The 16,270-nt window shown below is 44.5% G+C and overlaps 1 protein-coding gene across 2 annotated transcripts in view; it reads left to right on the forward strand.

The window, feature by feature from the left end:
- Window positions 1-15,844, forward strand: part of Phlpp2 (PH domain and leucine rich repeat protein phosphatase 2) — a 74,801-nt gene extending 58,957 nt beyond the window's left edge. For both annotated transcript variants that reach the window (XM_021170074.2, XM_029480886.1), the window contains 8 exons: window positions 244-399; window positions 2,755-2,955; window positions 7,288-7,450; window positions 8,104-8,234; window positions 8,655-8,765; window positions 9,489-9,683; window positions 11,068-11,299; window positions 14,014-15,844. In XM_021170074.2, the coding sequence (XP_021025733.1) occupies window positions 244-399; window positions 2,755-2,955; window positions 7,288-7,450; window positions 8,104-8,234; window positions 8,655-8,765; window positions 9,489-9,683; window positions 11,068-11,299; window positions 14,014-15,168 (2,344 nt within the window). In that variant the 3' untranslated portion in view covers window positions 15,169-15,844. The remainder of the gene's footprint in view (window positions 1-243; window positions 400-2,754; window positions 2,956-7,287; window positions 7,451-8,103; window positions 8,235-8,654; window positions 8,766-9,488; window positions 9,684-11,067; window positions 11,300-14,013) is intronic.
- Window positions 15,845-16,270: the final 426 nt, after the last annotated feature.

Consider the following 16,270-nt stretch of genomic DNA (forward strand, 5'->3'; position numbering starts at 1 on the left):
ACATTTTCTGTATCCATTCCTCTGTTGAGGGGCATCTGGGTTCTTTCCAGCTTCTGGCTATTATAAATAAGGCTGCTATGAACATAGTGGAGCATGTGTTCTTATGACAATTTTCTTGGCTCAGTCACTTGTCAATGGTTGCATATTTTAAAAGTAGGTTTGTTGATTGATTTTAATTAACTCTGGCCTATAACAGACTAAAAAGGGTTGGAGTGAGCTTTTGTTTCCTTTGTTTCCTCTTAGAATTCTGAGTAGTCTGAGTCTTCGGAAACTGATGGTAGGACACAATCACATCCATGTCCTTCCCGCTCTGGTGGAGCACATTCCCCTCGAGGTACTGGATATCCAGCACAACACTCTCTCCAGGCTGCCGGACACGCTCTTCTCCAAGGCCTTAAAGTGAGTGCTGCAGAGGAGGGGTCATCGCCTCCCCACCTGCCCACCCCGCCTGAGTCATCTCTGTGTTTATAGTTTTCCTCACACTCCAGCTCTGAGTTGAAGTAACTATCCAGTACTTAATTATGTATGTGGTAGATGATTTCAGCCGGCTGGGCACACTCAGGGCTTCACTGTGTTCAGAGAGAAATAGCGTCAGGTGAAGCCTTTAATGAATTTCAGCTTTGCACTGAGAAAAAAAGGACACACTACTAAAGTCAATTTTATTTTAGCTTGATCAAGTAGTCTTTGAGTGATGTTTTCCTGACTTCCAGAACGTAGTTACTTGCTTTGAAAAACATGAATTTAAAAAATAAAAAAATAATAAAAACATGAATTTACACATAATATCCTTCTAGAGGATATTGTTTGCCATCTTGTAAATTAGTAAGTACACGGTATGTCTTCCTGTTCTAATATTTATAATCAGGTTTCCTGAATGTCATCTTTAAAGAAAAAGTAGATTGTGTGTGCGTGCGTGTGCGCGTGTGCGTGTGTGCGTGTGCGCGTGTGCGCGTGTGCGTGTGCGTGTGTGTGTGTGTGTGTGTGTGTGTGTGTGTGGTGCTAGGGATTAAGTTCAGAGTATTACTCTTAGTAAGCACTGCTCTACAGTTCACCAGTCCTAGCCCAGGAAGGCTGGTTTTAATGGCAGTCTTTACAGTAAGAAGGGAGTGTAGAGCCAGAGAAACAGGCGAGGAGCGGCCGTTGACCCAGGCTCACAGTTTGAGACCCCCAGCAGGAGTGCACAGGTTTCTTGTTTCCTGATTTCCAGCTTATGCATCTCTTATCATAATATTCTTAGCTGGATATTCCTCAAAATAAAATCTTTAGGAAGCGAAAAACAACAGCAGTTAAAAACATATGAAATGACATTGTTTGGGAGGAATCTTCAAGTTTCTGTGACGTGTTGAAGTTATTAACAAGCATGTAGTCTTGCCTACCATAACCTAGAATGGAATCCTAAGTGACTGAAGAGAGCTAACGCAGTGCTGTCAGAACTGACACACATTGTCCTCACAAACTTCCAAGCTCACTGGGGTGCTGAGCAGGAAGCACGTCGCCCGCCGTTTAACGGCACGCGGTGAGTAGGGAGCTCGGATGGTAGGTAGAGTGCTTCCCTCCCAGGCTCACGGACTTGAGGTCAGTTACCTACAACTCCGTCAAACTGCAGGGCATGGTAGTGTGTGCAATTGCTCTGGTGCACATGTGGTGGAGACATGTGGACCCCTGGGGCTTGGCCAGCCACTTTAGTCTAATTGGTAGCCCTGAGGCCAATGAGAGATTCCTACCTCAGAGAACGTAGGCAGCATTTTTTAAAATTACATTTATTCTGTGTGTGTATGTGTACACGTGTGCCTATGCATGTACTATAGCATACATGTGAAGGTCAGATACTGTTTTGTGGAGTCAGTTCTTTCCTGCCTTGTGGGTTCTGGGGATTAAACAGGTTATCAGTGTTGATAGAAAGAGCCTTTACCTGCTAGGTCATGTCACCATCCTAAGGGTGGCATTTCTGAAGATGACACTCAGGATCATCCTCTTGTCTACACACACACATACATGAAACACAAGTTTAATGTGATGCTTCCTTTCATTGAGGATATTCTATGTTTATAAACATTGTATTTGGCCCATTATTAAAATTATACCATGGTTTGCTAGATTGACAAAGATTAAATTGACATACGATACTGTAGATAAAAATGTGGTTGCATTCTTCTTGTATAAGTGCAATTTGGACTTAATCTTAGCCAAAATGCCAAGAAACAACACAATTGCTATTTGATATAGCTTTTCTGGGCCTTAAGTTAAACAGGCAGTATATTTTTAAAAGCCATTAAAAACCATGTATTCCCTTGATCCCATAAATTCTGTTTTTAGAACTGTACACTAGGAAAACAGTTGGCTAATAATACAAGATTGTCATTGAGTGTCTATACTGATATATGTATGAAAGTGTAAATACTCTAGATGTACCATCAGTATCATGGGGTTCGTTAAATACATTATGATTTGTTACAGAGAAACAGAATGTTGTGAGGTTACCTTTATAGCTCAGATGTATGTTATGGTGGTATTCTACGGTGTCCTTGGCAATGGGAACAGGTGGTTTTGCATGCAGCCATTACAGAATGCTAGAAAAATAGCCATGCCTGTGTTCCTTCTTGTCATCTGGTTTTGAGTTACATAGATAGAGAAGACTTCCTGGGGGAACTTATTCTTGACTTTGGGAGCTTGGCAGCCTCATTCCCTGTTGCACGGGCATGAAGGTTTCTACTTAAGAAGGTCACAGACTCATAGGGAGTGATGTTCTGTCAGTCTCAGGTACTTGAATGCATCTGCAAATAGTCTGGGGTCTTTGCCTTCTGCGAGTGCTGGAGAGGAGAGTCTGAGTGTGCTGCAGCTGCTGTACCTGACCAGCAACCTTCTGACGGATCAGTGCATACCAGTTTTGGTCGGGCACCCACACCTGCGAGTTCTGCACCTTGCAAACAACCAGCTCCAGACCTTTCCTGCAAGGTGAGTGAGTGAGCACAGGGCTGGTCCTTTCAGAGTAAACCCAGACTCTGCGTGACGTCTCAGCTGTCTAACCGTGACACATTGGACTTCATCACCTCCACAGGAAGGCCTTGCTTAGTTTGTGCCTGGTTAGGTGGGGAATAACTAGACAAATTGCAGTTGAAATGTGTTTTATTTTGTTTTAATTATTTAATAATAATCTGAGAATATTCTACCCAGAAAAGTACAAGGTTATGAAATAAAATTTAAATCTCTTTATGTGTACTTCTATAAAATGCGAGATATGTGTCACATACTGTGTTATGTGCCTCTGTCCTTGAACCTACAATCAGATTGGGATAGATAAGCATCTTGGAGCGGTTCTCACTTTTCTAACGCTGCGACCCTTTAATACAGTTCCTCATGTTGTGGGGACCCCAAGCCATAAAAGTATTTTCATTGCTACTTCATTCATAACTTTAATTTTGCTACTGTTATGAATCCTAATGTAAATATTTTTGGAGATGAAAGGTTTGCCAAAGGTGTTGTAAATCATAGATTAAGAACCTCTGGTCTAGGCAGTTTCCATGTAGCGTAAGAAGTCCAAGACATTAAAGATTCCAGTTTAGGAGCTGGAAAGATGACTTAGTCAAGAGTGCTCGCCTCTCTTCCAGAAGGCCAAGTCCAGTTCCCAGCACTCATATGCGTGGCTCAATCAGCTCTGAGGAGAGATCTAATTCTCTCTTCTGGCATACACCCACACAGACATATAAGCAAACGGAAATTTTAAAAGAAGGTTGCCAGCTCGGCGTTAGGCCTGGAGGAGTGAGGAATAATAGTTAACATTCTGTAACTACAAGAAGTCAAAATGGAAACAGTGACCATGGAAGAATTAATATATTTCAAAATAAATTTGACTTAAAAAGAGACTTGGGCCTGGTAATGTAACTCAGTTGCTAGGGTTCTTGCCTGGTGTTCACAAGCCCCGTGCTCCGTCCCCAGCCCTGCATAGGACAACTATGGTAGCACACACCTGTAACCCCAGCACTGGAGAGATAGAAGCAGGAGGGTCAGAAATAAAGGCCATTTTCAACCACGTAGCAAGTTCGAAATCAACCTGGAATACACAAGACCCTGCTCCCTATACCCATTCCCAAGATTCTATCATTAAAAAATATATAACATTTCTGAGGCTGGAAAGATGGCTCAGCAGTTAAGAGCACTGACTCTTCTCCCAGAAGACCTGGATTAAGTTCCCAGAATCCACATGACAGCTCACCACTGTCTGTAACTCTAGGTCAAGGGTTTTGATACCTTCACACAGTTAACTGTGCAGACAAAACACCAATGCACATAAAATACATGTTTAATAAATTAATCAATAAGCAAATTAAAAAAACAAAATATTTTTTCTTTGTTAAGTTTTTTAGGTTAGCTTATGGGTTTTGTTATAGCATCTTCACAAATATGTGTCATTACATTTGTTATCATTCATTTTCTCTTCCTATTGTCTTCAAAAAATAATGTGTATATATAAATATTGTAGCCCTAGATATTCTGGAGCTCAATATGTAGACCACAGAGATCTGCCTGCCTCTATTTCCAAAATGCCGAGAGTGAAGGCCTGGGGCGCTATGCTGGCTTTATGGTATTTTTATTCTTTAATACAATGTGCCATAACTACTCTCGCCACTCCCAGCCGCCTCTCACCCAGTTCTGTGAGTTCGTTTTTAATCCCTCTCAACTTCAGTCTGTAACGCCCAAATAGTCTTAGGGAGGGAGGCCTGCCTGGTGAGTGTTTTTGTCCTAACATGGGTCACATCTTTAAAGCAAATTGACTCTCCCAGTGGCTACCAAATGCCAGTAGTTCTTCAGTTAGTGGCAGAATTTCCTGCCCACCTTGCCCTTTCCATACTGGGGGTTTTACCTAGCTTGAGCCTGTGCAAGTCTTATGCATAGCATGGTAGTTGTTGTGAGATCATATGTTTTGTCTAGAAGACATTGTTTCCTTGATGTTCCTACTCTGTCTGGCTCCTATCTCTGCCCTCTCTTCTGCAAAGATTCCCCAGGTCTTGGTGACAGGCATATGATATGTATGTCCCATTTAGGGCAGGTCATTCTACAGTTTCTTATTGTAGGTCTGCTGACCATCTTGTAGGAATTGGCTTCTTCTTTCTACCAGGTGGGTCCTACGGATCAAAGTCAGGTAGTCAAGCTTGGCATCAGATGTCTTCCTTTATCCACAGACCTATCAGCCTGGCTTTAGAATCTAGGCACAGTTGTATACGCAGTCACTAAGCAGCTGACTTAGGACGTGGGTAGTGAGCCTAGGCTGGGAAGAGAGGAAAAGAGAATAGGGCTCAGTGGTTACGAGTACTGGCTGCTTGTCCAGAGGACTCAGGCTTAATTCCCAGTGCCCACATGGCAGCTCACAACTGTCTGCAACTCTACTTCCAGGGGACCTGTTACCCTCACACAGACACACATGCAGGTAAACACCAATGCATAATAAAAAAATTATTTAAAAAGCTGGGTTGTGGTGGTGCATGTCACCATGGGGTCCAAGTAGACACTCATGATGCTGTGTTACCCTCCATTACGCATTTGTCATTGTTCCCAAGTCTTCCTAAATGCCTTTAACATGACTGACATTTCATCAAATAGTCCTCATTATGTGATTATTTATCGTGGTTGGGTTAAAAGGTTTTGGGGGAGTTGTGGCAAAGCTTGTGTGCATACTAAGTTCAGATCACTAGAACCCACATAAAGGGCAGTGTGTTACTGATCCCAGCGCAGGGGAAGTAGAAACAGGAGGCTCTCTGGGGCTTGCAGGCCAGCTAGTTCAGGCAAGTCAGTGAGCTTCAGGTTAAGTTGGGCCCCTGTCTCAAAACAAGATGATACCCAGGGTTGACTCCTGGCTTCTATTTGTGCACACACACCTGAATGTGCACATAAAGTTGTACAAACGCACACACACAAATAATGTTTCTATTTGTCTTTATTTCCAGTTCCTTTAAGTGTACATGTATTATCACACAGTACAAAAGAACAATTTTCTAAGCTTACTTATTAAATGTGTGAGGTTTTTTTTTTCTGTGTAATATAGGTGTGTATCTTGTGATGAGGTGCACTCGCAAAGTAGGAATTTCCTAGCAGTTGAAACTGTGATGTATTAGAAAAGTATGGTGGAGCCAGGCGTGGTGGTGGTGGCGCATACCTTTAATCCCAGCACTCGGGAGGCAGAGGCAGGCGGATTTCTGAGTTCGAGGCCAGCCTGGTCTACAGAGTGAGTTCCAGGACAGCCAGGGCTACACAGAGAAACCCTGTCTCGAAAAACTAAAAAAAAAAAGAAAAGAAAAGTATGGTGGAAAATTCATACAAAGTCGTAATGTAAGGAACTGAAGATGGCTTACCAGTTGAAAGCAGAGGACCTGGGATCAGTTTCTAGTCTATGCCTCTCAGCTGTAAACATCTGGCCTCTCTGGCCTCCATGGGCCATGCAGGCAAACACAAATATGTGTGAAGAGAGAGAGAGAGAGAGAGAGAGAGTCTAAAAACCATCATGAGAAGTCTGGTGGGAAGTTTTGTGTAACAGTAATTCCTTCAGATTGCTAGTACTATTGGTGATTTATTTTCTAAACTTTATACATTTATTGTTTCCAAAGAAATTAAGAGATGTTTGTTAATGGAGACATTAGGCTTAGGATATTTTGGTTAACATATAAAAAGCTTTATAATCGGAGTGGTGTAAATAGTTGCCTTGTGCCGAGCAGGGTGCTATGTACAAGAACTTGGTGGTTAGTGGTGGGGGTGCCGCCAGTTGGCACCTATAGACGTGTAAAACTGCAGCGAGACTTGGTTCAGCGTCTTCAGTTTATAGCACACAGTCAAGATCCACTGCTGTTTGCTTACATAGGATTCTGCAGCCTTATCAGGGCTGCAGCAAGGACATCGTGCTGCTTTCTACTCACTCTGTAGACCAGGCTGGCCTCGAACTCAGAAATCCTCCTGTCTCTGCTTCCTGAGTGCTGGGATTAAAGGCATACGCCATCACTGCCCGGCCTGGCCAGTACTTTTTCAGAGACTTCCTGTAAGTCAAGCAAGATACTTATTTCACCTCTGTAAGGAACACAGGGCCAGCCTCGAAACCCTGAGTGCTGAGAGGCTGTCTGTCATGCGGACAGGTAGCAGGTTTGGTTGCGACGGTAAACTGAGCATGGCTGATTATTCCCTACACACGAGGTTCTCTGCAGTAAATCAAGTTGTCTTTACTCTGTTGCTGCTATAAAATAGTGCAGCTTGGCAGCTGCTCTTTTCTGATGCACCATGATGTTGTGATGTCTCTTTTTTCAGCAAGCTAAATAAACTGGAGCAGCTGGAAGAGCTGAATCTAAGTGGGAACAAACTTACAGCTATTCCCACAACCATAGCCAACTGCAAAAGGCTGCACACCCTTGTCGCCCACGCCAACAACATCAGCATTTTCCCAGAGATCCTGCAGCTGCCTCAGATTCAGGTACTTGGGTGAGGCAGCCTGCTATCCACTGCCGCCGAGCGGCAAGGGTGAGAGTCAGGTGCCTCTTTTAAAGGACGGAAGCAAGGAGTGTGAATGAGATTGCTTCCCCTCACGACTTTCTCCTGAGCACATTTTCCTCCCTACCAGGAAGATTCACTGAGGGAGAGAACTGTGTAGCTGTGCTGCTTTCTGATAGCCCCAAATAGGGTACAGTCCTCTACTTTCTTAGATCTCCCTCAAATGGCCAAGTCAAAACCCCAATCCTAGATTAGGTTTCTTCCCTATACACCCCAAAGGTGAGCATTTTCTATTACTATGACGAGAATCAACCAACTTTAACCACAGGTGTGCCCGAGAGGTGTTTGGCTGAAGAATATTGACAAAACTACTGCTAAAACAGCATGACCAGACATCTTTGTAGCTTTGCAAAGCTAATATGTACTGCCCATGAATATGGCTGAATCCCCCTTTTCTTCAGAGATAAAGAGTGGGTCTTGCTCTCTTGTCGTATGCTCAATTTAAAATCTGGCTATACTTAATTCATTCCTGGAAAGAAATAAGTTCCCAGTTGAGGCTATAAGGGAAGATTGAATGTTTGGGAATAGAGGTTGTAATATAATGTATTCTTTTTTGATTTCTCTATTTCTTCTCAGTTTGTAGACCTGAGTTGCAACGACTTGACAGAAATCCTAATTCCAGAAGCTCTGCCTGCTACTTTACAAGACCTTGATCTGACAGGAAATACAAATCTGGTCCTGGAACACAAGACTTTGGACATGTTTAGGTAAGGAAAAAAAACGTGAGCCAGGCAGTAGTGGCACACGCCTTTAATCCCAGCACTCAGGAGGCAGAGGCAGGAGGATTTCTGAGTTTGAGGCCAGCCTGGTCTACAAAGTGACCTCTAAGTGACAATGCCTAGGTATTGTTTCAAGGTCTTTTGTATTGCTTAAAAAGTAGGCACTTACACAGCTTAGAGACCATTGTGACGCCTCAGTTGAGCCTGCACTTACTTAGCTGCTGTCTCTCTTATACTTTCTGTTCTCCGACATCAGAGCCACAGGCTCGCCATCCCACTTGGATTCATTCTTCCTGGAAACGTGTCTTCGTCTGTCAGAAGATGACTTTGTAAAGCGCGTTATGATTATGATAGTTGTGATGACCGACAGAAGCGACTGATTTAACCTTGCCTTGTTCCCTCCCACAGCCACATCACAGCCCTGAAGATTGATCAGAAGCCTTTGCCAGCCACAGACTCCACAGTCACATCAACCTTTTGGAGCCATGGCCTGGCCGAGATGGCAGGGCAGAGGAATAAGTGAGTCTGTTGGCCTGGAGCCTGCGAGAAAGGCATGCAATGGCCTCCTAGGCCAGCTCTGCTGCCCACCATCATAAGGCTCAGAGCTTCAGCATGAGATAAAGTCCTTCTAAAGCCATGATAGAGAAAGGATAAAATAGACACGCAGCCCACAAAGTACTAAATACCTCCAATGTTTCCTTATGGATATATTTCCTCCTTTCCTATGAGTGAAATTTATAGCAAGGCCCAGTCATATATCGCACTGATTTTCAGCTGCCCCCAATCTGATCCTCTGCTCCTGTAGACTTCCTCCGAATGGTCCAGCCAAAGCCCAAGTCTATACTAAGATTTTCTCTATACACTGTTCTGTGGCGAGCAAGGAGAATAAACCCACGTTTATCAGCAGGTGTGCTCTAATGGTCTCTTGCTGAAAGACATTGACAACATCAGTTCTTGATCACCATGAACAGAAAAAAAAATGCATTTTTCCAGATTTTGGTAGCATTGCAAAATTACTGTGTACTGCCTGTGAATATTGCTGACTCCCCTTGCCTTAGGAGGCTGTCTCTGTTAGCTGCTGCCTGACTATCTTGTCTAGGAGTCGCCTTCTTTTGGACATAGACTTACCATGATGACTGTCCATCTTCAGTTAATACTTTAAAAAAAAAAAAAAAAACTTCCTGAAGAATAATCTTTGCCAGTAACCTTCTCTTGTGATTATGTTTCTCATCTTTGTTCCAGACTCTGTGTGTCTGCCCTGGCTATGGATAACTTTGCAGAGGGTGTGGGAGCTGTGTACGGCATGTTTGATGGGGACCGGAATGAAGAACTCCCTCGTCTGCTGCAGTGTACAATGGCAGATGTGCTTTTGGAAGAAGTACAGCACTCAACAAATGACACAGTCTTCATGACCAATACCTTCTTGGTATCTCACAGGTAAGCAGGTGGGTTGAATAATCCCTAGCTCCACTTTGCTTCTAGAAAGTAGATCCCAGAAATTGAAGGCCATTGCTTACAGATTCAGGACAGAGAGCTGTTACAGCTTCCTGTAGCACATTCTCTTGGCATCAGCAGAGTGTGAAGAAGTGGTGGCGTCCTCTGCCTGCTCTCGCCTACTCCGGGAAGACTAGCGCCATAAGGCTAAAGGTTATGTGCCTGGCTGTGTGAGCAGGCAGGGGAAGAAGGCTGCCTGCTTTCCTCAGATTATCACTTAGCTCTCGGCCTACAGAAGGCCAGCACAGCACTCGTCAGATTTGTGTGTTAGAAGAATTAGTACTGGGATTTATCCAACTCCTCTTCCTCATTAACATTTCAGCCATTTTCAAGCAAAACCTTTGCATCCCAACTCCTGAAGCTCTCTAAGTAGCAGAGAGTGCCCTGTACCTCGGGTAGGCAGCCTAAAGGATGCAGAGTGCTGAGATCATAAACGTGAACAGCCAAGACTGGAACAACTTGTAGCTGGATCTGGTCTTAATTTCACATGTTCAAAAGCAGGGTATTGGGGAAAGAGTTCGTTTTTTCAGTAGAATTAAGCTAGAGACTTGGCAGAGTAACAGTTTGAAAGAGGGAACTCTGAAGATTGTATCTACCAAGGACCAAGAACTATACCATACAGTTTTCATCCTTATCTTTCAAAACAGTCAAATAGGTAGAAATTTTATCAGTTTGATTTCTTACAGAAAGAACTTGCTGAGATTTTACAGTTAACAAATATGAAAGGGAAATTTGGAATGAAATTCTTCTGGTGGTATCTAGTGTGTGTTCCATTGCCTCCAGGTTGCTGAATACATGGTGTCTGTCTGTCTCTGTCTCTGTCTCTGTCTCTCTCTCTCTCTCTCTCAGAATTTACAGCCAAGGTGCTTCTCACAGTGTTTCCCAGCATTCTCAGCATGCGTACTAGAAACTTGTTAGCCATGCAGGGCCGGCTTCTCGCCCCAGATCAGAAGCTCTATGGTTGGAGCCAGGCCCACATTCTGCTCTAACTGTGATCTGTGATCAGGCCCTCTGTGTGCACTGATGCGCTGTGTGCACTGTGCACTGTGTGCACTGATGCGCTGAAGTCTGAAAGCTCTAGAATGAGGATGTCTCTGGACAGGCACAGAAGCAGTGGAGCAAGATGCCCCTATTTGCCTTGGAACCCCCTTTAAAGTCTTCGTAGCTGAAAGTGGTAGGCTAGACAACGCTTCCTCCTCCTCCTCCTCCTCCTCCTCCTCTTCCCACCACCACCACTACCACTGCAAGTATCTGCCATGGTTGGATACGGGTGAGTAGTTCACTATAAAACTTTGCCGTGTCTTCATTTTCTTTTCTTTCTACACAGGAAATTAGGAATGGCTGGCCAGAAGCTGGGTTCTTCAGCTCTCCTGTGCTATATTCGACCTGACACTGCCGACCCAACAAGTAGCTTTAGCTTGACTGTAGCCAATGTTGGCATGTGCCAAGCTGTCCTGTGCCGAGGTGGGAAGCCAGTACCTCTTTCTAAAGTCTTCAGCTTGGAGCATGACCCAGAGGAGGCTCAGAGGGTGAAAGACCAGAAAGCCATCATAACAGAGGTACCTCTTGCTCTCTGGCAGTCACATCCCCTCCCCAGATCTACTGAAAGCTGTTTGAATAGAAGTAGAGAGGGTCTGTTTTCTTCCTCTCATGACTTGTAAATTGTGTCCATCTCCTTTAGTTCATATGGCTTCAAGGTCAGCATTAAAAGAAATGTATAGCCGGGCGTGGTGGCGCACGCCTTTAATCCCAGCACTCGGGAGGCAGAGGCAGGCGGATTTCTGAGTTCGAGGCCAGCCTGGTCTACAAAGTGAGTGCCAGGACAGCCAGGGCTACACAGAAAAACCCTGTCTCGAAAAACCAAAAAAAAAAAAAAAAAAAAAAAAGAAATGTATAGGCTGATGTGGCGAATGCTGTGAATCCCAGCACTTGGAAGGGAGAGACAGGTGGATCTCCAAGGTTAAGGCTGGGCTACACAGTGTGACCATGTCTCAGAATGAAACAAAATCTGCTGAGCAGTTAGTGGCTAGCAGAGAGCAAAGCTGAGAAGGTGTGGATGATGGCTGGCGGGTAATGAAGGTTGCAGTTGCCTTAGCGCGTCACCAGCTCATCCGGCTTTGTTATCCTCAGCAAACCTGCTGAGGTGCAGAGTCTCCATCTTGTTCCTACGTTCATTGCACAGTTTACTGCACTTGTGTTGTGTCTTTGTAACAGCTATTTATATGTTGTGTTAAGCAGCTATTTATAGTTTTTCTTCTCTTTTAGAAATTTTTAGCTGGGGCTAGAGAGATGGCTCAATGGTTAAGAGCACTGACTACTCTTCCAGAGATCATGAGTTCAATTACCAGCAACCACATGGTGGCTTACAACCATCTGTAGTAGAATCTGATGCCCTTAAGTGTGCCTTAAGTGACAGTGTACTTACATAAAACAAATAAATAAATCTTAAAAAAAAAGAAATTAGCATAACCTTTTGCTTCTGCAATTAGTTATATATGAATATTTGTTTACTGCAAAAAATTCATGTCTTATGTCCATTTTAAAGTGGATTGGTACTTTGTTTATGGTTGAGTATTAAGAGATTTCTTTGTGTATTTTAGAAAAAAGTCTTTTATTAGATATTTGCTCAACAAATATTTCTCAGTCTCTAGTTTATCTTTCCATTCTCGAAACAGTGCCTTTATTGGTTGTGACCCTTTCAGAGGGTTCACCCAAGACCTTTGGAAAACACAAATATGTGCATTATGATTCATAATAGTAGCAAAATTACAGTTATGAAGTAGCAACAAAAATAATTTTATAGTTGGAGTCACCACAACATGAGGAATGGTGTTAAAGGGTTGCAGCATTAGGAAGGTTGGGAACCACTGCCTTAGCAAAAAGGGAATTTTAATTTGTCTCCTTTATTTATTATTACATGTGTATGTATGTTGTGAATTAGGAGTGGGTGGACGAACAGCCACAGCCTGTGTTTGGAGGGCAGAGGGCTACTCCTGAGGTCAGTTCTCTCCTTTCTCCTTTGTGTGGGGTCTAGGGATCCAGCTCAGGGCTCCTGGCCTCACAGCATGCACCTTTCTTGTTGAGGTTGAACTTGTAGACCTGAGGTGTGTTTTGTTTTGTTTTGTTTTGTTTTGTTTTGTTTGTTTTGTTTGTTTTGTTTGTTTCGTTTTGTTTTGTTTTGTTTCAAGGCAGGGTCTTACTTTGTAGTTCTGACTATCCTGGAAATTACTCTGTAAATCAGGCTAGCCTTGAACTCCCTGCCTCTGCCTCCTAAGTGCTTGGATTACTGGCATGTACTACCACTACCTGGCTGTCCTGAGTAGTTTTAATGACTAAAATTCTGTCTGCTTTTTGTTTCATAGTGATAACATGAAACTACACCAACAAACCCAAGATTACTTGTTTTTGTCTACTTTATCTTCTAGAAGTTTTATAGCTCTGTAGAAGCTATAAAACATTTGGATCTGTGGTCTAATTTGAATTAGTTTCCAGAAAGCACAAACTCTTGAGTCTTTGTTTTGCTTTTGTAATTAAATTTTTTTCTCAGTTTCTAAAGTTAATTTTCAATTTATTTTTTGAGAATTTTATTCACGAGTATTATACATTATTTCTATTCCTCTGTCCCCTAACCCTTCCTGTGTTTTCTCCCCCTCAAATTCATGACCTCTTCTTAAATCAGTTACTGTTCTACGTGTGTGTGTGTGTGTGTGTGTGTGTGTGTGTGTGTAAGATACGTGAATATGGGTGTACAGCTCCATATGGCCATGTATGTAAGAGGACAGCTTTTGGGAGTCTCTTTTTCTTCCATAGGTTCTGAGAACCCAACTCAAGTAGTCAGTCTTGCATAGCAAGTGCTCTTAGCACTCCCCAGCTCAGAGGCCTGATGGGTTTTGTTTGTTTGCTTTTGCTTGAGACAGGGTCTGTATATGTAGCCCTGGCTGTCCTGGAACTCACTCTGTAGACCAGGCTGGCCTCGAACTCAGAGATCCGTCTGCCCCTGCCTCCCAAGTGCTGGGATTAAAGGCGTGCGCCACCACTACCCAGCTAAATTTGATTTTATGATACATTCCTGTGGTGGTTTGAGCCCCATGCTTAGTCATGAGAGAGTGGCACTAGTTGAGGAGTACTAGGTGTGGCCTTGTTGGAGGAGGTGTGTTTATTGAGTGGGATTTGAGGTTAGAAAAACCCATGCAAGGCCCAGTTCTCCCCCTAAACACTGTGATGTAGAAAAAGCCCCAGTTGCCTATCACTGTTGCTTTTTTCTCACCTCTAGGACAACAAGGTGAACGGAGTAACCTGCTGCACCCGGCTGCTGGGGTGCACATACCTCTACCCATGGATCCTCCCCAAGCCCCACATAGCTTCCACTCCACTCACCATTCAAGATGAATTGCTGATTTTGGGAAACAAAGCACTTTGGGAACACTTGTCATATCTCGAAGCTGTCAATGCAGTACGTCACGTACAAGACCCATTAGCTGCTGCTAAGAAGCTGTGCACATTAGCGCAGAGCTACGGTTGTCAGGACAACGTGGGGGCAATGGTGGTTTATTTGAACATTGGTGAAGAAGGCTGTACCTGTGAAATGAATGGGCTCACCCTTCCAGGCCCTGTGGGATTTGCTTCAACTGCAACCCTCAAGGATGCTCCCAAGCCAACCACTCCTTCCTCCAGTAGTGGGATTGCCTCCGAGTTCAGCAGTGAAATGTCCACCTCAGAGGTGAGCAGTGAAGTGGGCTCCACGGCCTCGGATGAGCACAACACTGTGGGCCTGGAGGCGAGCTTGCTGCCCAGGCCAGAGAGGCGCTGCAGTCTGCACCCAGCGCCCTCCGCAGGGGTGTTCCAGCGCCAGCCTTCTTGTGCTACTTTTTCCAGCAATCAGTCTGACAATGGCCTGGACAGTGACGATGACCAGCCTGTTGAAGGAGTCATAACCAACGGCAGCAGGGTTGAAGTAGAGGTAGACATCCATTGCTGCCGAGGCAGAGAGCCTGAGAGTTCCCCTCTGCTCCCAAAGAACTCTTCCAACCCCTATTCAGAGGAGCATGCTAGGGGGGCGGGGTTTGGGATCAGAAGACAGAACAGTGTGAACAGTGGTATACTTGTGCCAGCAAACAGAGACAAAATGGAGTTGCAGAAGTCTCCCTCCACTTCTTGTCTGTATGGAAAGAAACTCTCCAATGGCTCCATTGTGCCCCTAGAGGACAGCCTGAACCTCATTGAGGTGGCCACAGAAGCACCCAAAAGGAAAACTGGCTACTTTGCTGCCCCCACTCAGCTGGAACCAGAGGATCAGTTTGTCGTCCCTCGCGACCTGGAAGATGAAGTGAAGGAGCAGATGAAGCAGCACCAGGAGGGCAGGCCTGAGTCCGAGCCCCGGGGAGAGGAGCGGACAGAGCCCCTGGAGGAGTTTGATACAGCACTGTGATTGTACCTCGTGTGGACACAGCCTGAGGGAGGGCTGTGTGGTATTGGGGAAGGGACCTTCAGGAGATATTTGCCTCAGTGTTTCAAACCATAGATAATGTGGAGTAGAATTTGGAGCCAAAAAGTTGAGCACTAGCAGGGTCTGGCTCTTGATGGGCTCAGACCGCCATCAGTGTTAAGCTTCACATTGGACTTTGGTTGGACTCCCAGCGTTGCTGGGAGACAGCAGATGTTCTGTGTCAGTCCTGCCACCTGCCATTAACCCTTTCTCTCCTAGGATCATTTGAGAAATTGCCTGCCTGGGCAGGAAAGGGACTATTTCTGTGGAGGAAGTAACTGAAGGTTGATTCCCTTTACTAATTGCTGCTGATGGATCTCTGTGACAAGAGAAATCACCTTATCTCTCAGACTAACTAGTGGGATGTGATGTGACTAGTCACATGGCTTTTTATTCTCTAGGAGAATACAGCCTATCAAATGTCTACTGGAGATACAGAACCAATCAAGCAGGTGACTTATGTATGTCATGTTATGTAACGAGAGCACTTTTCATTGACTGTGAACCTTTTATTTTTGAATCTGCACTCGGAGCCAATCTTCTTAGAGGCAGCCCAGCTCCTTTGTCCCTAGGTAGAAGTCATTGAGCGTTGGAGCCTCTTTGAAGGTGCTTGGGAGGGTCCTGGAAATTGATGTGTTGGATGTCAGACTGGGAAAGCTCCTGAGAAACTTGGGGTGGGTGGGTGGGGATTTATAAGATGGGGGAGGAGTGAGAACTAAGGCTTCTTCCCGAAAGTCAAGTCAGAGACTCAGCCCTGAGTAAGCTGACCCCTGCTAGGAACTAGGATCCCAAGGCAGGGACTTGTGGATTTGCCTCTTTTCCTCAATGTGGTAGACTTGGCAGCTAGCCAGCCTCTTGACAGGTGGGCTGACTCCTTGAATTATAGCAAGTGAGTACAACAGGAGACCAGCTGGGAACATATATGGGCAACCAGATCTCACAAGTTAGACTTGCTCCTCTTCTCTTCTCTTCTCTTCTCTTCTCTTCTCTTCTCTTCTCTTCTCTTCTCTTCTCTTCTCTTCTCTTCTCTTCTCTTCTCTTCTCT

Source organism: Mus caroli, chromosome 8 (assembly GCF_900094665.2).
Source record: "Mus caroli chromosome 8, CAROLI_EIJ_v1.1, whole genome shotgun sequence".
Lineage (NCBI taxonomy): Eukaryota > Metazoa > Chordata > Mammalia > Rodentia > Muridae > Mus > Mus caroli.